Source organism: Elephantulus edwardii, unplaced genomic scaffold (assembly GCF_000299155.1).
Source record: "Elephantulus edwardii isolate Elephantulus edwardi_28Jun2011 unplaced genomic scaffold, EleEdw1.0 scaffold00046, whole genome shotgun sequence".
Lineage (NCBI taxonomy): Eukaryota > Metazoa > Chordata > Mammalia > Macroscelidea > Macroscelididae > Elephantulus > Elephantulus edwardii.
This window is the reverse complement of record NW_006399796.1, coordinates 11,438,549-11,461,471: the sequence shown is the minus strand read 5'-3', so window position 1 is coordinate 11,461,471 and position 22,923 is coordinate 11,438,549. Positions and strand designations below refer to the sequence as shown.

General features: G+C 39.4%; 1 protein-coding gene across 2 annotated transcripts in view; it reads left to right on the top strand.

The window, feature by feature from the left end:
- The window catches only part of ZNF608 (zinc finger protein 608), a 139,246-nt gene that overhangs the window by 57,705 nt on the left and 58,618 nt on the right, over nucleotides 1–22,923 (top strand). For both annotated transcript variants that reach the window (XM_006886001.1, XM_006886002.1), the window contains one exon: nucleotides 7,502–7,757. In XM_006886001.1, coding sequence (XP_006886063.1) covers nucleotides 7,502–7,757 — 256 coding nt within the window. The remainder of the gene's footprint in view (nucleotides 1–7,501; nucleotides 7,758–22,923) is intronic.

Below are 22,923 nucleotides of genomic sequence, written 5' to 3'. Positions count from 1 at the left end.
TGCCACTATCTGTGTAAATAACCTTTCCTTCCCCGCCTCCCTCCACCCTCCCACCTTCCCCACTCTTACTCTTAGCCTCTCTCGTGTGATAAATAGCCAGGCTACTGCTCAGCGTGCTCCAACACCTGGGAATAATCATGCAAAAATAACAGTGAGAGACTGCCTCGCGTCTGTTCTTGACATTAACTTTCCTCAGTTTGACAGGCTGCCACCACCAGCTGTTAGACTTATGGGCCTTTTTTTTTTTTTTTCCACTGGAGATGGTGACTTTCCTGCTTTACTCGTTTGGGCTCTAATAGGTTACATCAGTGTCCTATCAAGATGATAGGAAAGAGCTTTGACAAAGGAACATTGCTAGAACCAGCCAGTTCTCTGTTCTGATCTTTTATTCAGTTTCCTAGTATTATTAGACTGATAATGCCCCATCTATTTAAAAATGGGGACTATTTCTTTGAAACTGTATTAAGATTTCTTCATCCTCCCCCCAAAGGCATCCATTAATAATTGCTTCTTGAATTGCCTTTGAAAGTAGCAAAGCCCAGCTTTTGTCTCTATAGGGTTGAACTGCTATCAGTTTCTCTTTAGTTTGGGTCTCAAATATACTTGTAATAACAATAATGATATTGACAACAGCAGTCATTTATTGTACTTCTGTATAAAATCCTGTGATAAAGTTGTTTGCATGATGTCATATAGTCACTTTCACCAGATATTTTCATTTTACAGTCATAGACCCTTGAGCCTCAGAGATCCAGCCGTTGGCCCAAGGTTATGACACTGGGATTCCAGTTCAAAGACACCTTTACTTTTCAGTCTGTCTTGTACATCCCCCCATCCCCTTTTTGTGTACCATAACTGTATTAAAAAAAAAAAAAAAGAATCGATCCATAGCTGACGTTTTGGTGGGATTTTCAGAGGGAGATAATAGCAAAGGAGGAGACTGAGCATCCTCCTGTGGAGCAGCTGGTGGCCTCGAACTGTGTGCCTTTGGGATTGCAGCACAGCTACTTGCCACAGGCCACCAGTGCTCTCCTATCCCCTTTTAAAAAATCCCTTACCCCCATAGCCCCCTACCTCGTGATGCTGTGTTCTCTTACAGGTCTACTCTGTTTATTGTCATTATTTGATCACTGCCATAGTATTGCTCATGAAATAGTGAATCCATGAGGGGAGGGAGAGACTGGTGAATTTTCACTCACTCTCATTTGGCTAGTAGGTTTGTACAGTGTCTGGCACACAGCAGGGGTGCAATAATTATTTATTGGGTGGACATGTGGTAGGATTCAGGCGAATCAGAGGAGGGTTTTTTTGTGGTTTTTTTTTTTTTTTTTTTTTTTTTAAGCAATACAAGAAAAAAGGTGCAGAAAAAGATTAGTGGAATGAGATTGTGTGGCGGTGCCGGGCTGATCGACCTTTGTGGAGGCTGCTGTAAAATGGAGGTAGATTAAGCGAGCCGACTGCTGCCAGATGTCAGTGGATGAAAGGAGCAGGATTTCCCCAGGCTGAGCGTCTAAGGGTTAAGCCCTTTTTCTTATACTTTTAACACACTTTAACTGCACTTAACCATGCATTTGGAGGGGATTATAGATTTATGTTAAATATAGTCGGATATAAAAAGGAGCTTTGTAAGGTAGTGTGTAGAGTTAGGGAGCTGAAATATCAGACCAAGGACTTTCCCTTTTTTTTTTTAAAGTCCATGTCTACTGAGCTAAGCATTATGCTGAGCATTTCCTGAATATGAATTATTTCACAGCAACCCTCTGAGAGTAATTATTAGTAATAGTCTTCCCAGGAAGGTATTCCAAATTACCACTATAATGATATTTCTATCCCAAACAGGTATTGTAGTAGGGAATTTATAATCTCCATTATTATTATTATTATTATTATTATTCCCATTTCCTCGATGTGGACACTGAACCTTAGTGAAGCCAAGTAAATGACTCCAAGTCCCAAGCAGCAAGTGCCGGACTGGGCCAGGATTTGAACCTGCATCTGTCCAGCAATCTGAGCTTCCCCATTTGGTATATTGCCTCTGCTTAAGGATTCTCTGTGGATGTTGTTGCCCTTCCTTTGCCTTAATGAACGTCACTGGTTGGAGAAACTAGTGTTTTGTATATGGCTCAGTGATGTGCGATATCTGAGTCTGGTGCAGTTAATCTTTTGTGTCAGGCTATTATTGTTATTGTGGGAGAAGGGCAGTTCTCTTTGGTGTGATTAACTTCCTCTGAAAACCCACTGGAGGGTCAGCTTTGGGTCAGTTCTGACTCAATGGCATACAACAACAACATTGTATTTAGTAACCATATTGTTGTTGTATACCATCAAGTTGTAACCAACCCATGTTGTTGTTGTTGTTGTTATGTGCTGTCGAGTCACCTGCAACTCGTAGCGACCCTATATACAACAGTCCTAAACCATGCTCTATCCCTTGCCACTCTTAATGTCTCTTACATGCCCATGCCCATGCCCATTACCCTAGTGACTAAATCAATCCATCTCATTGAGGATCTACCTCTCCTGCGCTGTCCCTCCACCCTCCCAAGCATGACATCCCTCTCGAAGGACTGATCTTGCCTTGCAGCATGTCCAAAGTATATCAGACGAAGCTTCAGAATCCTTGCCTTCAAGGAGAAGCCTGTTTTAACCCTCTCCAAGATGAACTTGTTTGTTTTCCTAGCAGTCCATGGTATATTCACTACTCTTCTCCAGCCCCACAGCTCAAAGGCATCAATTCTTCTTTTATCACTCCTAGTCATTGTCCAGCTTTCTGATGCAAGTAATTGCAAAGACCATGGCCTGTATCAGGTGCACCTTAGTCTCCAGACTGACATTGTTGCTCTTCAGTACTTTGGAGAGGTCTCTGACAGCAGACTTTACCCATAGACTAATATAAATCCTTTCAATCTTAATTAAATATGATATATGTGATGGAAGCCTCTTTTAAGGGAACTTGTCCCATTGAGGGAATTACCCAGCAGAAAGAATCAACTTCAGCTATTTTCAGCCAACCTTCCTTATCTCCCAATGTTATTTCGTATTCATTTTCCATCTGTAGAGTGCTTTCATGCTCACCTGAGCTGCCACCAGATAACTTACTACACTTGTAGAAAAATGGAAGGTTTTCTTTAGAATGAGTAGTGTTTTTATTAAGGTGCCATTGAGTTCACCATGACTCCTAGCACTATTACGGGCAATACATCTGAACCTTGCCTAGCCTTTGCCTTCCTTACAATCTCCGCCATGCTCAAATCCATTGTTGCAAACACGGTGTGAAGCCATTTTGTTGAAGGACTTACTCTCTTTTTTTCTGATTTTCTACCTCTTTCAGCATAATGTCTTTTTCTAAGGACCATTCTCTTCTGGCAACTGTGTGAGATAGTTTCCCCATCTGTGCCTGTAAGAAGTTGTTAGGAGCCATTGAGTCAAGGATGATTCATATAAACCCTTTGAACAACAGACGTGAACTCTTTCCTATCATGAGCCATTCTCATTATCCCTGACACACTTGTGCCCATTGCTGCAGTCACTGTGCTAATCCATCTCTCTGAGGGTCTCCCTCTCTCGCTAATCTTCTACCATTTCAAGTATGGTGTCCCTTTCCAAGGAGTAACCTATCAACATGCCCAAAGTATTGGCGACAAAGCTGTGCCATCTTTGCCTTCAAGGACAGTTCTGGCTTCACTTTTGCCAAGACTTACCTTTTTGTACTTTTGGCAGTCTGTGGCATATTCAGTGCTCTTCACCAAACCACAACTCAGGCATTCATTCTTCTTCTGCCATCTTATTTATGGTCCATCTCTCTGACCAAAAGTGAGAAGACTGTGGCATGAGTAAGGCACATCTTAGTCTGTAGACTATTAGACTGGCATTGTTGTTCTTGAGCACGCTACAGAGGCCCTTGTCAGCAGATTTTGATTTCCTGACTGCTAGTGCCAAGGGTGTTGATTATGGACCCATGTAAGATTAAATCCTTGATAAGTTCAATCTTTTCTCCTTCTATTATGATGTTGCTTATTGGTCCAGTGGTGAGGGTTTGTGTCTTTTATATTTGAGATGCGGTCCATATTGAAGAGTGTAGGTTTTGATTGTCTGCAGCAAGCATTTCAAGTTCTCCTCACCTTCAGAAGGCAAGCTTGTGTTTTCTAGATAAAGCAGATTAATGATGAATCTTCCTCCTACCCTGATGCCTCATTCTTCTTTATAGAGTCTACCTTCTCAGATGCTTTGCTCAGCATACAGATTGAATAGATATGAAGAAAGATTACAACCATGATACACACCTTTCCTAATATTAAATCATGCAGTATTCTCTTGCTCTGTTTGGGCAACAGCTTCCTGGTCTAGGCACAGTTTTCATATGAGCATAATTAAGTGTTCTGGATGGGCACTTTCCTCCTGTGTGATTTACTATCTGAAAGTCCATTGGAGGGTCAACTATGGGTCCTTTCTGCCTCAGTGGCACACAACAACAGCAAGGAATAGGTTAGAACAAATGGCCTTCTAGTCTCTGTTATTGCATTTAGGCTCCTCCTTGACTGTGTGTGCTGAGTGGGTCGTCACTAGGCTGGAGGCAGGGTGACTGCTCAGCACTGACTGTCAATGCCACAAAGAGTATAAGTCCAAAGAATTGAGTCTGTTCCCTGTTTTTAAAATGATAGCAAAAGAAAAGTGCGATGTTTTGGTAGGATACCTGCCCATGGCCTCTTTCCATTTAGTGACTTCTAGGGGCCTCATCCTTCCTCCAAATCTTGAAATCCCATGATTTCCTGAGGAAAGATTCCCGGTTCTTTCTGCTGGTTTAAGGACCTATGGGAATCTCAGTCTTTACTCAGTCTTGTCAGGAATCAGTGCGGTAGAAAAATTTACTTGTGTAAGTCAAAGATAAGAACTTTGACTACCTTATCAACAGTTCAGTGTCTATTTTTACATTGGAAGGCTGGTCTGTTATAATTAAGTTTCTATTTATGATCAAACTCACTGACTCTTAAAATATGAAAGAACAAATCTACAAATTTCCTCTATGATTCTATAAATCTCATTAACTAAACTTTTAAATCATTGTATTTGGAAATGAACGCAGATAACATCCTCATCAGAGAGATTCCATGCCCCTCCTAATGCCATAAAGATTCTTTAGATATTTAATCTTTGGAACCATATAATTATTCTCTATGTATCTGGGGTAGTCTTATCTAGATGCAGATATATTGATAAAGTTTTCTTGCCATAGGGACTTCTTTTAGAAATTCTGTTGTGATAGGATTTGTCATCTACATTAACTACAGGTCATTCTTTGAGGTCATTCAGAGAGGCCAAACGACTTTCCCAAGGCCCTAAGCTAATTAGGCCCAGAGTTGAGGCCCAGATCCTCGGGTAGCATGCCCTGCTCCCAGCTCCTGCAATCCTTGTCTCATTGTGTGCTGCTTTAATCAGAAAATTGACGCTAAGTCTTTTTTACTCTCTTATTTAACTCTATTCCCTTGCCTTGTTTATTCAGCTGAAGCCATTTTCTCTTTATATTAATATCTGCTGTCAGGCAGTTTAAAGAGTATTTTCAGAATATAGTTCTATTTCATCTTTGCAGTTTATATGTGTAACATCAAATTGCAGTCAGTTTACAACTAACTGTTACTATCTACAAGATACCAAAGTTGTTTGGAAACATGAAAGAATAAAAAAAAATTGTGTTGTAGCAAGTTAATAATATTCCTTAGTTATCTTCTTTCATTTTGGAAAATTTAATCTCACACAGGCTTTTAATTGTGTTAAAGACCAGGAAGTAGCATTGAATTTCTCCCCTAAATTTCCTTCTTCAGAATTCCTTTCTCCTATTGTCAGCTCAGTTTTAAAATAGTGACTATCAGTGTGAACTTTGATCCACATTAAGCTGCATTTACAAGAAAGCATAAATCACCATAGCTGGGATTTGGAGCTGTTAAACGATTTTCTTCCTTGAGCTCTGTGATCAAGAATGCAGAACAATAAAAAGCATGGAGAAAAAGAAGTTTTATGGTAGCTTTGAGAGCAGGAAATTAAGTTTCTTTAACATGCAGATGGGTGAAGGGCTGTTCTATTGCATCTTGGATCACTCAGGCAAGTGAACGTCAGTTTATCATTTTAGTGAAATGCAAACTGTAGAAATAGTTTCTACAGTCATATGAACAAGGAGCTGTCACAGATGACTGCTTCAGCTGTTTAACTAGGAGTACACTTCCTCATTGACTTCTCTTGAAATACTTAAAACAAAAAAAACAAACCCCAACAATAACTACCCGACAGCTAAGACCAAATAATTGTATGCTTGTAGCCAAGTGTTAGTTTCTTATAAAGGTTAGCTGGGAATATATAAACAACAGAACAAGAGGATGTTTTGCCAGAATGACCTTCTGTGTATCCTTCTCACACATGATTTGTTAGCCTAACTGATAAACCCTGCAAGGTGGTGTCCTTCTGTGTAAGCTGTGTCTTTGGTTCAGCATGAGGCCATAGGTGATCTGAAGTCCTGAAACTCATGTGCTCTGCGTATTTGGCTTTTCCACAATTGATAAACCTTCAGCAAGGTCAAAGCCATTCAGCAGCAAGTTATTAAGAGTCTTCACAGTAGGTCAAATGAATGAATGGACTGGTGGGTCACAGTGCGTGCATAGCCTTTGATTTCATTATGGCCAGACTCCCAGCATCCTTGTGTTAAAAATTCCTCTATTGCAAAAAAAAAAAAAAAAATTCCTCTATTGCATTCCCAAGTGTAGGGATGCAAAGGAGTCATCATTGCTCTGCAGTTTCTGTGTTTGGCTCTTTCCTGTCTTTAGAGAGTTCCTGACTTAAGGATCTTTAAACATTGGACTTGTGCATTGGAAAAGCGCAGGTTCTCTTGGTGGAGGGCACACGCATTTCCCCCTTCTAGAAATCCTGCTAAACTTTGCAAGAGAATTTAATTCAGAGTTGATGCTTAAATACATGCTAATAATATCCAGTTTATAAAATTCAGTGTGTGTTATCCAGTTTGTATATTTTATATATTCAGCAGTCAGTTAATATATTTTAGTAGTGATTTAATTCATTATGGCCCATAGAGTACTTTGAAAACAATTTGAATCTATCTCTTGTGCTTAAATATTCAATAGGATGTGTGTGGCATTTATTGGGAGATTTTCCTTTGGAAAATGTGCTACAACAAGAAGGAAATACTTTTCATTTTGTAATGCATATTTCCATTCACATCTCCTGCACTAAAAGTTTGCCATTGTGAATTAAGACGCCACCTTGATGATCTGTCTGTAATTCTGAAAGCAAAAACTTGTTTACCTTGTTTGGCATGAAAAAAAATTGCGCATTTTGATTTTACTGTATATTTTGGCCCCCCTCAAACATTCAAAATGTGTTGTAGTTGCAAGTGGCATTTGGAATGATGGTATATTCTACAAGTGATGTGAACAGTTGACATTGACGAGAAAGCGTGGAATGCAGCACCACTGCAGTAAGCCTGTCTGTTTTGCAGGTTGACCCCCTGTTTACAGTGCCAGCACCACCACCACCGATTTCCAGCAGTCTCACGCCTCAGATTCTACCCTCCTACTTTTCCCCATCTTCATCCAATATTGCAGCACCGGTTGAACAGCTTTTGGTTCGGACTCGTTCTGTGGGTGTCAATACATGTGAAGTTGGAGTAGTGACAGAGCCAGAGTGTCTGGGGCCCTGTGAACCTGGGACCAGTGTGAATTTGGAAGGGATCGTGTGGCATGAAACAGAAGAAGGTAAATACCATTTATTTTCATATCTTTTCCCATACCCTCTTCACCTTTAATGTGTTTATGTGTACCTTTGAGGGGAGTCGTCTTGTGGTATTTAGAGAGAAAGAGAAAAAGTGGATTTTTATGGAATTAAATGTTATGTTTGGCCTCTTGCTTGTGGCTGCTTTTAAATTCAGGATGAATCAAGTGTCCCTAAAAGTGATTCCTGGGCTTAGATGCTAAGATGAAGGATGGGGAGAAGCCAGGTAAAGGTTATGCTTTTGCCTAAGAGGTGTCACAGAAACATAGCGCCTTCCCAGCCTCTCAACTCAGCCAGCCACCTGGTAAATGCAAGCCACTAGTCATGTGCTAAACAAGGTGCAAGAGAAATGGATCCCCACTAATCTATCATTGCTATTGGAAAAGAAATGAGAGCATATGCCATGCTGATGAGGCCTCCAAATCATGGTTGACCATGTCTCATAACACATGATCATTCACTACAACTTGCTTCAGGTGGACAGTATTGTTAACAGAGACCAAGGGAAATTGAAAGCCCGAGACCAAAGAGAGAACTGTGTGGTTGCAATGGGGAATGAGGAGAGGAGACAAGAGGAGATGGAAAGGCATACTAGGGAAGTAGAGAGAAATAATGAACATGGAGGTGGTGATTTTTCCGCCTTAGAGTTATGTTGGTACCTTGAACGAAGGAGGTGACTATTCTCATTATTCTGACTGTTTGAGAGAGGAGTGAGAGTAAAGTTGAGAATTCCAAGAACGATCAGAGACTTAATGTCAGTGTTTAGGTTTTCTCAGGAGAGGGCTAGCAAAACTGATGATCCAAAAAAAAAAATAGTGAGGAGGCACAAATAAGATGTAAAAGGAGCTTGGTGGCAAAAACAGGCCAAATGTCCTGAGGCTACTTAGGGGCAGGTAGTAGCTAAAGTAGTTAAACATTAAATTGGGGCATGAAAATGAAGAACAAAGATTAGGTGACAGGTACATATGTCAGGTAGAAGGGAGAAAACAGCTCTTGTTGTTTCACGATAGGAAAACAAAAGTTCTTAGGCAAATCTGTGAGTCTCATCTGTTAGAGTAAATATATTTGTGTGATAGATTTCAGAACTAAATACAGAAAAAGTCTTTGCATTAGTAGAGAACAACAAAGGCTGTGTTAATACAGGAAGGAGCCAGAGAAAAGGGTTGACAGCAGTAGAGATGGTGGACCCTTTAGTTTGCCTAATTAGAGGGGATAGTTAAATCTGCTTTTTGGCTTGAGACTTTTTTGGTATTTTGTGCCTCTGCTCTTTTTAGTACTTAGCTTTTAATTTGGGTCTTTCAGTTATTCTGGGAAGTTATACCATGAAACCGCATTGGGAGGAACTGAAGAAAGAGGAGTTGGAATTCCATTTTCCACACTTGCTGGCTTATTCAGACCCTCCAGTGCAAGGGCTCCTGTTTCTCTATTCATCTTTGGGTTTGCCTTCTCTGGAGCGAAGAGATAGAATACCAACAGAATGGTATTTTGGTGTACAATGTGTAGAAAATGAACTACGATGTTAATAAGGTCACAGTTCATTAGTTTATATGCATATTTTCAGGAAAGGATTTGGAAAGAATGGGGTTAAATGTTCAGTAAACAGGGTTTTTTTTTGTTGTTGTTTTGTTTTTACTACTACTTGGATAATCGACTCATTGGAGTCAAGCACTGTCTTCCCATTTTCTTGGGGCCTGTCAGTTTATTTCTTGTCCTGATTTTATTTATCCAAGTGTGGACGAGGCCTGCAGTGTCACCTCACTGGGTGGTAAATGTTGTAAAATTAGCCATAGACTCTCCGGGACAGCTGTAAAATCAGGGCTCTTTTTCACTTTGCTTTGCTTAGAAGTGTGTTTAATTTTGCCTTTTAAACTTAGCCTTCAATTAAAGAGGGCCTTCTTTAGAAAAGTTTGCATTTCAGAATTATGACAGAATGTTGGTTGATGTGGAATTCTGCTACTCTTTGGGCTGGTGTTTAAATAACTTTAAGGTATGGTTCTTATGATTGTGATTATTTGGTGGTGATATATTTGAAAGCCTTACCACTAAAGGCTCCACCCTGGTTCTGAACAGTTTGATCTCCTGAAATCCATATACTGTCGTCTGTCATGGATTCTGTAGACTTATGTAAGCTGACCAGTAGCCTTAGATGATTTCAGGCACGGTAGCAGAGCCCTTGGCAGCCCCAGCCTCCTTTTCACTGCCTCCCATTCCCCAGGATTTGGAATGTGTGGATGTTTACTGTGGTAACAAGGAGTTAGAACTGTTAATGGAGTTATTCTTGCTGAGTAAACTAAACTTCTGACCTCCACAGAGTTTAAGAACTCGTCTTCATAAAGGCCGGGGTTGTAAGATGTGTGTTTAATGTGCAACCATTTTCGAGAGTGCTCCATTTGCATTTTTTTTTCTCAGTATAGTGCGTCTAAAGCTTTTGTTCCAATTTAAAAATTAAACCCATTTGACCATTAATTTTTTCCTTTTGTGAAAAACAAAGAAAGAAACAGAGCAAACACATTTGGAGCTAGTTATTTGGCAGAGCTAAAAGAGATGGATTTGAGGTGAAAGGGAGGGGAAAGTCAACCTCAGTAGTTCTGTAGTATGAAGAAATGCCACTAACAAAAGGCTTCAAGTCAAGCTGGTATAAACTTGCCTTTGACTGACCGTCCTCTAGATTGAGTTGAATAAAATCTGCTACCCCCCTTTCCCCTCACCAGTGTTTGCGTTTTGAAGACGTTGTATAATAGGCTTTGTATTTTACAAAGCCAATGTCTGAGGTACAGTTGTGTGCATGAAGGTAGTATATATGATTTTGGTTGATTTGTTTGCTCTTTGTTTATTTCTTTTTAAAAGGTCCTAGAAATTTTAAAGGTGCATATTGACACTCCTTAGGGGGAATGAGGGGTGTGTGTGTCTGTGTATGTGTGACTACAAGACTGGAATTTGAAATCCCAATATAACACTTGTTTCTTGTACTTGAATTCCTCATTAGGGAAGACTTCTTTTAGTCACATTCTTTCCCTTGGTGTCTTACTGCAAGTACATGATGTCCTGGTTGCCTAAGAACCAAATTGCCTTTGAAATAAAGTGTTACAAGTGAAATTCCCTCTGGAAAAAATTAGTGGGTTTCAGATCAAGCTCAATAGGAGAGAAAAACTTAATGTATTTAGTTGTTTGATTTTGTTCTGATCTTTCTTTAAGGTAAATACAGACAGCTAAATCTGATTTAAGAATGATTCCTGCATGCCCTTTAATATTATACAAATTTGTCCTTACTTTAAAAGGACTGATTGAACCAAGCCTGCTTTCAACAAATTCTCCATCACAATTTCCTTCATTTGCTGCATGTGCAGCTTTTAAATCTTTGAAAAGGCACTGAGCATTTTGTACTAACCCACCCACCAACACCAAGTTCATTCTGACTCATTGTCAGCCCTCTGTTGAGTTTAGTAGTAGAAGCACCAACCTGACTTCTGTTGCTGTTGTTGTTGTGTACCGGAGTCTGAGCCAACCCACAGCTGACCCTCCGGCAGATTTTCAGAGACAGTTCATTGCATGGCAGGAGATGACCCATATTTCTCCTACAGAACAGCTGGTGGATTTGAACCACGTGCATTTGGGGTTGCAGGGTGGATTCTTGCCACTAGGCCACCAGAGCTGCTTTTGGTCACTAACAAGTAACTGGTGCTATACCACCAGGACAGCTTTTAAAGAAAAACGAAATAATAACTCTATACACCTGTTCCAGTTGAGTTAAAATTTCAAATTAAAGAACAGAGCCTATCTGGAACCCAAAGATTGCCCATACATAGAGACAATGATGTATTGCACAAAATTACTCACAGATGTTGAAAGGAATTTCCTTAACATTTCATTCCTGACATTTGGGACACATATGCCTATGTATAATTATTTGTTTGAAAATTTTCTTCTTTTCTGGGGGGAAGGAAAAAAAAAGAAGAAAACATGATGCATGGAGCTATGTGTATAAACATGTATGTGTTGAAGTTGGCTTTTAGCTCTTGGGGATGTGTTTTCCATTTGATTTTCATTGAACCATGCTTCTTATTGGGACTTTTATTTATTTTTTTTTTTTGGCCAGAAATGAAAGCATAGTTGGTTGAGCAGTGCCCATGATTCAGTATAGTGACCATCATTTACTACAGCTCACCTGTCAGTCATTCCCCATCTTCTGTGGGTTTAGAAGAGTGACAGAAGAAAAGGAATTGAGAGGATAAAAACCTGGCATTTGCTAATAAAGACATGCAAATGATACAAGAAAGCAGTTCTTAACTCTCTGCCTTTGAATCACGTGGGTAATTGTTGCAGACCGAGGGTCCCAAAGAATAGAATAATTTTATAATAAAGAGACAAACAGCCAGGAATGAGATAGAGCAGGGAGCGTAAAACAGGGGGTCAGCAGTTCTCGACTGAAGACCTCAAACCATGCTTCTCTGAGTATTTAGAATCATAAGATAATAAAAGTAAAATCACAAGGAAGTACAAAACAAAGGATAATGGTGAAATCTTTTACAGATAAGGCCAAGTTCCTCTTTATGTTAATCTCAAGAGGGAGAGATTCATTTGATACAAACTAAGAACAATGTTGACTCCTAAGGAATGCCCCAGTGTCACAAGGTGACCTTCAACTTGTATTAAGCCTCCCTCATTTCCCGATACAGCATTTGGTCTACTATTATTAAATTTGATATTCGGCTTCCCTCAGGTAATTTTGTTGATGCAGACACCACCTCTAGACACTTAATTTGTGTGAATTGGTGACGTAGCATTGGTATATTTTCACAATTCTCCAAGGGTTTCTAATGTGCAAACAAGGCTAAGAACCATGTCTTGGGGAAGAGCAGCTACATTCTAGCCTCTTGCAAGTTGCTTGACCTTTTTCTTTGAAGAAAGGTATATGTACTACTAAACTGCCTCATTTTCTAAGGTATAAAGTGGATGAGAGACAGCTATGTGTCTCTCATTCAGTCTCAATATAGTTTGTGAAGGTGTTGTACAGTGGCAGGTGAGCAGAGGTGTTTAATTACTGTATTAGTGAGAAAGAGACAGCCATTTTGAACCTTAACTTGAACTCCACAGAGGCTTTCAGGGTCTTAATCAACAACCAATTGGTACTTCTTAATGCATTGCAATAGTGTGGACCTTACTAGAGGCTTGCCAGGCGAGTTAGATAGATAGTCTTCTTTCTGTGTGACTTGCAGCTGAATTATTTTATGATTTCGCAAATGGAGAACAAAACCCATTGCAGAGGATTTGATTCAGACTCATAGCAACCCTACAGGAGTAGAACTGCCCTCTAGGATTTCCAAGGTTGTAATCTTTAGAGAACTCTGGTGGTTAGTCCACAGCGTGTTGTGATGCTAGCCAAAAATCCTGATGTGTCTGGCAGTTGGCTATAACTCAGATTTGACTCGAAAGCCATTCGTAAGTGAAGCTTTACAAAACCACACTGCCTTGGCTGGTAGGTGTGAACCATTGACCTTTCTGTGATGAGTTAAATGTTTCAACCATGGCACTGCTAAGACATCTCTTAGTAGATCATTCAGAAAACCAATACATTTTGAAATCTAACACCAGACATGATGGAGAGAAAATGCTTCACCATTTGTTTCCTAAGGAAGTAAGTGATCTTGGGAACAAATATTTTAAGGATAACTCCTGGAGAAAGAAAATTTTTAAAACAACCACTAAAAATATTCTTAAATTCTCTCCCTTTTTTTCTTTAGATTCAAGGTGGTGGGGGGAGAACATAGTGTATGATATAGGGGATTTATAGTGAATTCATTAAAAGAAGATGATTCTACGTTACTGACAATGGGACTAAAATATAGGATTGTTCTATGTGTAGCATTTACCCACTCATCTTCATACGTAATAGGGAACATTTCTTTTCAACTTCTGATTCGTTTGAGAAGAGATTAAATTTTAGTCAGGGCTTGCTTTGTGCTTTCAATTACTGAATGTAGAATTGGCACACAAAATGATTGCATATTCCTATTGATTGAAGTATTTCCCAGTGATTTTATCAATTCTGTTTGACTCACATATAGCAAGATGACACTTCCACTTCTGCATTCCAATACTCCCCATATCAGTGATGTGGATTCCACAGGCATGGGAAACTTACATGTGGCTGAAGGAAGTACCTGCCATCAGCACTGTGCTAAATGGTGATAAATCAGCCCTGATAGTGAATTTAGCAGGTGAGCATCATTGTTTTGAATCACCAGGCAAAAGAGAAAAAGGACCAACCTCACATCCTCTCTGCAAGAACTCCATAGCGGCTGTGAGGGAGTTAAAGGACTAGGTGTTGACGGTTGCATGTCAAAACCAACCCATAGCTGATCCTCCAGTGAGTTTTCAGGCAGTAAATTACGTGGAGTTGATTGCCCATCATCTTTCTCCTTTCTCCACAGTAGGCGCCAAAGAGCCATGTACTGTGAGATAATGGCTCTAAGGATGGCCAGTGAAAGTGTGGAATGGTTTAGTGAGATCCCTCACTAGGGATAGAAGGGCACAAAGGAAGCACTGAAGCAACTCACACAGGCTGATTAGCCCATATAGGAAAATAATATAATACAACAATATAATAAAAGTAAAATACAATTATTATGGAGACCATTGCACCATCTTAATTAACCTCTGCTTACTCTAAGTACTGTCACGAATTTATTTTTCTTCTTCATTTAAGGATATGTTGTTTATAAATAACAACAGAATATGTATCAAAGAATTCGTTTTCATGAGTAATGCAACTAAATATTTCCAACTTCACAAGAAAATGCATAAAATAAAACAGGTAATGGATCTTTCACATAGGCATTTGCTGGATATTAAAAGATTTGTTGAATAAATGAGAGAGAAAGGGAAGGAAGGTATGTTCTTACTGTTTTTCTTTTTTTCTGCTTTTGAAACTACCTGTTTTGTGCCTTTTTGATGAGGCTACAGGGCCAAAATTAGGTTGATGAATGATGGTGTGGTTTGCTGGAAAGATATACTTTTCACCTCTTGTCAATATGAAAATTAAACAGCTCTTAGGCAGGATTTAGCTTCATGCTTTGGATCACACATTTATCCATTTGTGTCCCTTTTTTTGGTGGTGACATTATGAAATAAGCAGTGAAAGAACAGCTTTTAAACTCTAGTGTAAAGGAGATTGGTTACTCTTTTGGTTGGCTGCTGTTGCGACTAAACTTTTTCTTACATGCGAATACAGAATGCAAGAAGCTTTTCTTAGGACTTAATTCTCGTAAAAGATTTAGGAAGCTTTCTTATGTAAGACGTTTGAGTGTGGGATTGTCCAGGCTGCTGGCTTGCTCTTTTCCTGTAAAGAAGTAGTTGGTAAGGAAATGGTGAAACAGTTATACTATTACAGAGGTGGTCACATAGGTTGTAAAGAATTGTTGGCAGCTGATCTGATTATGTTGATTTGTTGTTGTTAGTTTTCTTGGAAAATAACCAACACACCATTCAGATCACCCATTTAAAGTGTGTAGTACAATAGCAGGGAGCTCTGGTGGCCTAGTCAAGAAGCTGCACTGTAATCCCAGAGGTGTGTGTGCGGTTCGAATACACCAGATGCTACGCTGGAGAAGGAGGGGCAATCTCCTCCTGTGTCAGTTGGATCTGATTGGATGGTACACAACAAGAAAAACAAACAAAAATGTAAAGTTTTTACTACAATAGTGTGTTTGTAGTTGGGCAACTACCATTACAATTTTCATGATTCCAAGAGCTTTACGTCTGTTAACAATCACTTCCATTTTCTCTCACCACTTCATTGTATTTACTTATTCATCTTTGCTCTTACTTGATTCTATTATTTCATGTGTAAACATGTATATTTTATGTATGGAATAAAGGATGGATTTGCATTGTGCTGCCTGTGAGCAAGGATATCAGGCAAGGGTTTCCATTATTAATCTTCAAAACAACATTTACCATAAGCTCAGTATCTTCAGATATATTTCACTAAAAGAGACTCAAGAAAGTAAGTCATCCTTTTGTGCAAGGTAGTACACTCAGCGAATGGTTGAGTCTGAACATGAACCCTAAGAGCTGGCCTTGCAAAGGCCTTGATAGTATCTCTCATTCCAAGATGTTCTGAATTACTCTGTCCTGTTTACAAGGTCCCTTGCATCTCACACCAGTGCTCTTTGAAAACAAACACTGCCATTGAGTTGGTTCCTACTCTTAGCTGAGCCTTCATTATATGTGAAATTGTAAATTGCTTGGTAGGGGATTGGCAATTTTTTTGAGGAGCCCCTGGTGGATTAGAACCACTGGAGACCTCTCAGCCTTTTCATTAGCATCACAACTCCCTATGGACTACACCACCAGAGCCCCTGGCTATTGGAAAAGGGAGCGTAAAATGTGGCATCATAAACTGGGTGTTTTATTTTAAAGGATATAACCATAGCAATTTCTTTATAGTTCTGTCATCTGATTTTGGCAGGAGTAATTGGTTCAGCTTCAGTGGGGTTGATGTATACAAACCGTTCCTTTCAGCCTTACTGTTCTGTGAGCTTCTTAAGTGCACACATCCCATCTGTTTTGTTCACTCTTGGCTCCCCAACGCCTGGCACAGAGTAAGTGCACCAAACATATTTATCGAATGTTGAGTAAATTTGTAGAACAAAGTGATATGGTCTTGCTACCTGTGTAAATTTGAGTAGTATATTTTCCAGTCCAGAATATGTTAGTTTTAAATTGTATTTCTTGTAGACAATCTGGGAAACAGAGTGCTAGAAATTTGTTGATTTAAAAAATATCTGTTATAAAGCATACCTGATTACAGTTTATTTTGGCTTTCGGCTCAGCTATTATTAGGCCTGCCTTCACTTTCTTACCTTTTGGAGTATGTTTGTTTTTTTGTTGGTTTGTTGTTTTCTTTTTTTAAATGATTGAGGTCATCTAGTGGATGCATTTTTGAACGTTACTTCCATTAAAAAAAACTTAATATTTAAACATATGTATTTCTAATATTGGGAGAAGATTTCCTAAGAAACATTTCTACTGATAAAAGCTATTGTGCTAGATGGACATATTCCAAAATGAATTCAAATTTAGTTTATGAAGGATATTTAAGATTGTTGTCAACTTTTAAGAAAAATAGGAATAACTATGTGCAATGTAACTTTGTACCTTCTTTTTTTTTGCTTGATAAATTTAGAATCAAAAGAACAAAATGGTGACTATTTTTAAAAAACTTTCAAACACATTGCCATAAAATTGGAACTGACTCATAACTGACCCTCCAGTGGGTTTTCAGAGACTGTAATCACACGGGAAGAAATTGTTCCTCTTTCTCCCTTAGTGCAACTGGTGAATTCAAACTGCTTCTGAGTTGATATTCCAACTCCTTATCCACTGGGCCACCAGAGCTCTCTGTGATGAACGTAGATGTCATTAAATTTTTGTCATTTTAATGTTTTTCATATGTGCCGTTTAGTGACATTTAATTATATTAATGGTAATAATGTTCAAACCATTACTGTTACCAGGTTTCATATTTTACTAATAACATAGAAAGTCAGCTCAGTTTCCCTTACACAATGAGTAAGCTCCCTTGCACACACACACACACACACACACACACCCCAAACCCTCTTCACCTTTTCCCTTCTTGCTGTTATGTGCCATCGAATTGAAACTTACTCATAGATGGCCCTCCAGAGTTCACAGAATGTAAATCACATGGAAGGAGATTGCCCAGTTTCCTGCTCGGATTCGAATCACCTGCCTTTGGGTTGGCATAACAATGCCTTACTTACTAGGCTACCAAAGCTATGCTCCATTTCCCCTTTTAACTACTAATACATTGCACTATTGTGTGTACCATCGAGTCAGAACCGTCTCATAGCTGACCCTCCGGTGGGTTTTCAGAGGCAGTTAATCACATGAGAGGAGATTGCCTGTCCTTCTCCTGTAGAGCAGCTGGTGGATTCCAACAGCGTGCCTTTGAGATTGCAGTTTCTTGCCACCAGAACTCTGCTAATAAATTGTGATTTTACACATTTGCCTATTTCATGAAAGTGGGACCTTACAATACTTGTCCTTCTCGCATAACATAATATTTTCAAGGTTCATTCCTGTTGGGGGATGTTTTAAGACTTCGTTTCTTTTTATGGTTAATATTCCATCAATATGTGCACGCCATATTTTATTTATCCAATCATCCATTGAGTGACACTTAGTTCCTACATTTTGGCTAGGGTCAGTGGACATTGTTACTTTTGTTGTTAGGTACCTCACTGCGGTTCCATTGTACAGCAGAACAAAACCATACCCAATCCTGCTCCCCTCTCACAATGAACATTCCTGTATGAACTATATTTGTTTGCATTAGGATATGGACAGTATGTGTTTGAATTCATTATTGTCCACCCAGTTGACATTTGCTATGTATGTATGTATTCGCCCATGTCTTATCCTTTCCAACTTTGAATCATTGACATTTTATTATTATTAATTTCAATGAACATCTACAGAGATTTTGGAGTTTCATTCATTCATTATTGCACTTTTCTCCCTGCCCACTCCACCCCCACCCCCAGTTTGCTTCTCTCCTTGAAAAGCAAAAGAAAAAACTCCTTCATCATTTTGATGACAAAAGAGATGGAGTTGTAGGTCAAATGCATAGCTCACAGTGCTCGTATCGAGAGTGTTCCTCTAGACAAAAGGGAATGAGATTTTGTTCTTGCAATAGAAATCAGAATTCTGCAAGAGAAAGCAAGTGTGCAAGTGATACTCCCAAGAGAGTACATGGTGGAACTGTGTGTCGGCAAAGGGCTTTGTGCTGGATGATGGAAAGGTTTGGATTTTGCTTCTGCTTATGCTTATGTCTAGAATGACATTTTACAGCTTTTTTCCTCAGTGAAAGAAGTTAAGAGACTTTTTAGATAGGAGGCATCCAGACACTCAGGGGAGAAAATTAGCCTGTCAAGTATCCGTTCTGAACTGGGAGGAATCTCAGCCACCCTTGTTTCTGTGACTGCAGACATCTTCCTTTTGGGTTCAGCTCCTTCATTATAAGGAAAGACGAATGACAGGATCTGTGTGGAAACCTTTGCATCTTCGATGTGTTGATAATGTTTGTCAGTTGACATATTGAGATGGTTTGCAGTTTTCTCTGCCACGGTCCTCTCTGTCCTGCCCCTTGCTTCCGACCACTACTTCCTCCCATAGCCTCTATGCCTTTGTCTGCTGTCGGTTGTCACTGTATCAAGAAGAGTGATTAACCATATTGGTAGTTCTCTCTGTATACAGCCAGCCCTTCTCTTGCTCGCCAATAAGCGTGGCTAACTTTTTCCTGCAAAAGGATGATATATGGGAGAATGCATATCACTGGTTTAGTCCTTCTACCTAGCAGAGTCTAGTGGAGCACAGACTAGTCAGGGGACCCAAGAGGGGGATGGTTACAGAGTGCTGTAAGATAGGCATAGAGCCCTTATTGCTCACTTGATAATTGCTTGTAACTAAAGAATAAATGGGGCCATTATATAGATCTCACATGCGCACACACACACATGTTCACACTCACTTTATAGTTAAGCTTTTAGAGTCCTTATATATTTGAGACATTTTTACAGTATTTCAGCACTTGGACATTAGAAGTGGGGCTGTTTTGGTACATGACATATGACACATTTGGTGTGTCTAAATAATTAACCACTTTTGCCTGGGGAACCTTACATTGCTCTGTAGACGCCATCTAATTAATATATACAGAAAACTCCATAATTAACCATATTTTTCTTATGGAAAAATTGAAATGCAGTCTATAGAAAATTGAGTGTGAACTATGCCTCATTTGAGTTTCTCATTTTATCCCAAAATGACCATCCTTACCCAGTTTTGAGTGTTTAGGTGTATGTGATGCATTCATGAATATAACGAGTTTCTTTAAAAATAGGCTAAAGGGCAAACATTTGCATGTCACATCCATCACTCTGTGGTTTTGACTGAAATGTGGGAAGTTAGGCGTTTAGAATGAAATGGTTTTAAAAATTAATATTCACCAAATATTTTTACAGAAATATTCCAAATATGCCTCCATAAGCCATGTATTTCATAGCAAGCAGAAATGGCCCCCCAGCTCCAAGGCAGCAGAGAGGCTGAGCCTCGTGTCCTTCTGGCTCAGTGGGCAATGTGTACCCGCCAGCTCTGCAGGGACTTGCGTGCACATGTGCACAGTTTGTATGTTGTCATGTCGGTGTCTTGATATCCACGTTGACAGACAACTTCTTAAGTATCTCAAGTTGAAAGAGCTGACTGAGAGACCCTTTAGTGTGTCTTATTTCACTTGAGCAAACATAGGCCAGCTTGTTTAAAGGGAAGCATGACGAGCTGCTTTCCTCAGTTGTTTTGGTAAGAAACCGGAACATTACTTTTCAGAATATGAAAAGCCAGCCAGTTCTAGAGAGAGTACACAGAGTTACCTTCTTTTTACCAACACCTTTCGTGTATATTTAATATTTCTTATCTAAACATTATGTGTACAAGATAGGTAGTGGAAGGGTGGAGGAACCATAATTGGGAGTAGGCATATCTGACACTTTCTCAGTGTGAAACCAAGCTATCATAAGAGGGACACTTTGAACTTGTTAAGGCTTTGGATACTCAAAGGCAGGTTAGGAATCCAGAGACCCCAGTGCCACGTTGAACCTGTTTCCTTCAAAAGACCTGCTTGTTATGATGGTTAAGGCTAAAAGCCTTTGTCACATGTATAACCAAACTCAATGCCATCATTCCAACTCATAGTTACCCTATAGGGTAGAATAAAACTGCCACATAGGGTTAATGGAAGCAGATTGCCTTTTCCATTCCATTGCCTTTTGGGGAGTAGCTTATTGTTCAAACTGTTTAACCTCTACATCCTCAGGACTCCTATCACACTCACAAGGAGACTTTTTAAAAAAAATGAATCAAGTCCTGAATTCATAATGGGACAAATCAACATGATTAGCTGGGAATGGAGAGTCAGCTTTCAACGCAGTAGAACACAGTGGGTTACTTAAAGCTATATTGACTTTCCATTAATCTTTGATGATTTAAGAATACATGCTTTTAAAGTCACCAGTTATTTGCTAGAGAATCTGTGAAGTTTACACCCTTTAGAACACCTCACTTAACACCTGACTTTTGAAGTAAATGCATTTTGAAAAAGTTATTAGTCATATTATCCCTGAGTTTTGGTCTTTCATGTTCCTGTTGCATCTTCCCAAGTAAATATTTGAACAAAGCTTATCATACATTGAGTGTGACGTTTAACTCTTTTGAGCTGTGATTAGCCCCACCGTCCTTATTTTCTCATAGCGCGGAAAAGGAATTTTCAAAAAATTATAACTTGCGCTGAATTCAAGGTAGGGTCTAAAAGAGAATTTCAAGTCACACAATTTCAGAAGCTTTGGTGGTGATTTAGGTGGGGCAGAGTAGTTTTGGCCCTGAGTGTTCAGCTCATGGTTGGAGGAAGGGATGAGCTGGGCTCCTTCACTGGGCATTCAGGCCAGAATTTCTGGGGTTTGTGTGAGGCTCTTTATCTTTTGTTTCATATTTGATGCCCATCCTTGTATGGGCTGAAAGTTGTAAGTCAGGCTTTACACTCTAGTTTTACCAAAGGGAGATGCAGCTGCTCTACCAAGTGGCATGCAACCTTTAAATTATGTGTATTTATTCTGTGTAAGTGGCTTGTAGATTTTAGGGAGGAAGGAAGAGACCTATGTTTTACAGAGGACTGAGAGTTAGTCAGGACCTAGACATCCTAGGATGGTATAAAGGGCTAATCTAGTTAGCAGCTAACTGAAAGGTTGAAAGCTCAAGTATGCCCAATGGTGAGAGAAAGGCCTGGTGATCAGGCATTAAAAACCTGTGGAGGACTGTTCTGCTCTGACCCATATGAAGTTATCATGAACTGGATTCTGCTCTGAGGGCCCAAGTATATATTTTTTCAGCCTACAAATGCTGGCAGCTTTAACTTGTGTTAGGATAACATTGAGTATTAATTCCTTCATTTAGTTGATTGTGATTATTAATGAAACATGACAAAGGAGTATCAGGAGTGCCAGGCCAGTTGGTAGGAAAAATATGACCCATTAGAACAAAACCCCCCAAAAATCAAAACATTGGAGGCAGTAAAAACCTTTCTTCTATTGTGCTTAAACCTCTCTTGTTTTTATGGCTACATTGAAAAGCATCTTGAGGGCTAGGCTGTGACGAGATGAGCATGGGAGGAGGGGATGCACTCCTTTGCAGTCATAACAAAGCAGAGGGTTCATTTTTCCACTTCTTACAAAACATCACGGAAGTGGGAAGACAGGCCTGTGTAAATCACAGTGTACCTGTCGTAGTTTTCTTACCCATTTAGTATATTTTTCAAAAAAATTATATGGGCTTCTCTTTTGTGATTATACCCAAACATTTTTTTGTATTAAGTTTGTGACTACTATTCGGATTTTTGAGAGAAGACCTATCAGATCTCAAGAAAACTCAAATTACAGTATATGATATGATTGTGATAATTTTGAGGTTATTGTGTATACATTGGTCTTAAGATGAGAGAGGTGATTTATGAGGAAAAGGAAAGTTATGTGACTATTTAACTTCTATTATTTACTTTCTACCTCCTCATTTTATATGTAACCAAAGTGAATCAGTTGCTATTATGTTGATTCTGACTCATGGTGACCTCACATGCATGAAGTTTCACAGTGAAACTTTATTCCATAGAGTCTTCAGTGCTGCCTTTTCAGAATAGATCACTGGGCCTTACTTGTGAGACACCTGTCTAAAAACCTAAACCTATTAACATTCTAACAAATAGTTTTCCAGAGCTTATAAATCTTAACAAGAAGAACAAGAATGTTCATCTTTTCATGAGGAATGGCTGGTGGGTTCAAATCACCATCCGCTCATTTAGCAGCCCAGCACATAATACACTGTGCCACCAGGACTCCTGAGATGCCCAGGAATGGACTCAGACAGCAGACAGAGGATAGGGATCTGATAGAATCCCTTCCAGGTAGTCCTTCTTTTGTATATGTCTTCTTTTGTTGACATTTACTTATCATCTGCTCACTGTGAAGATTGTTTGTTGTTGTTGTTATGTGCTGTCGAGTCATTTGCGGCTCATAGCGA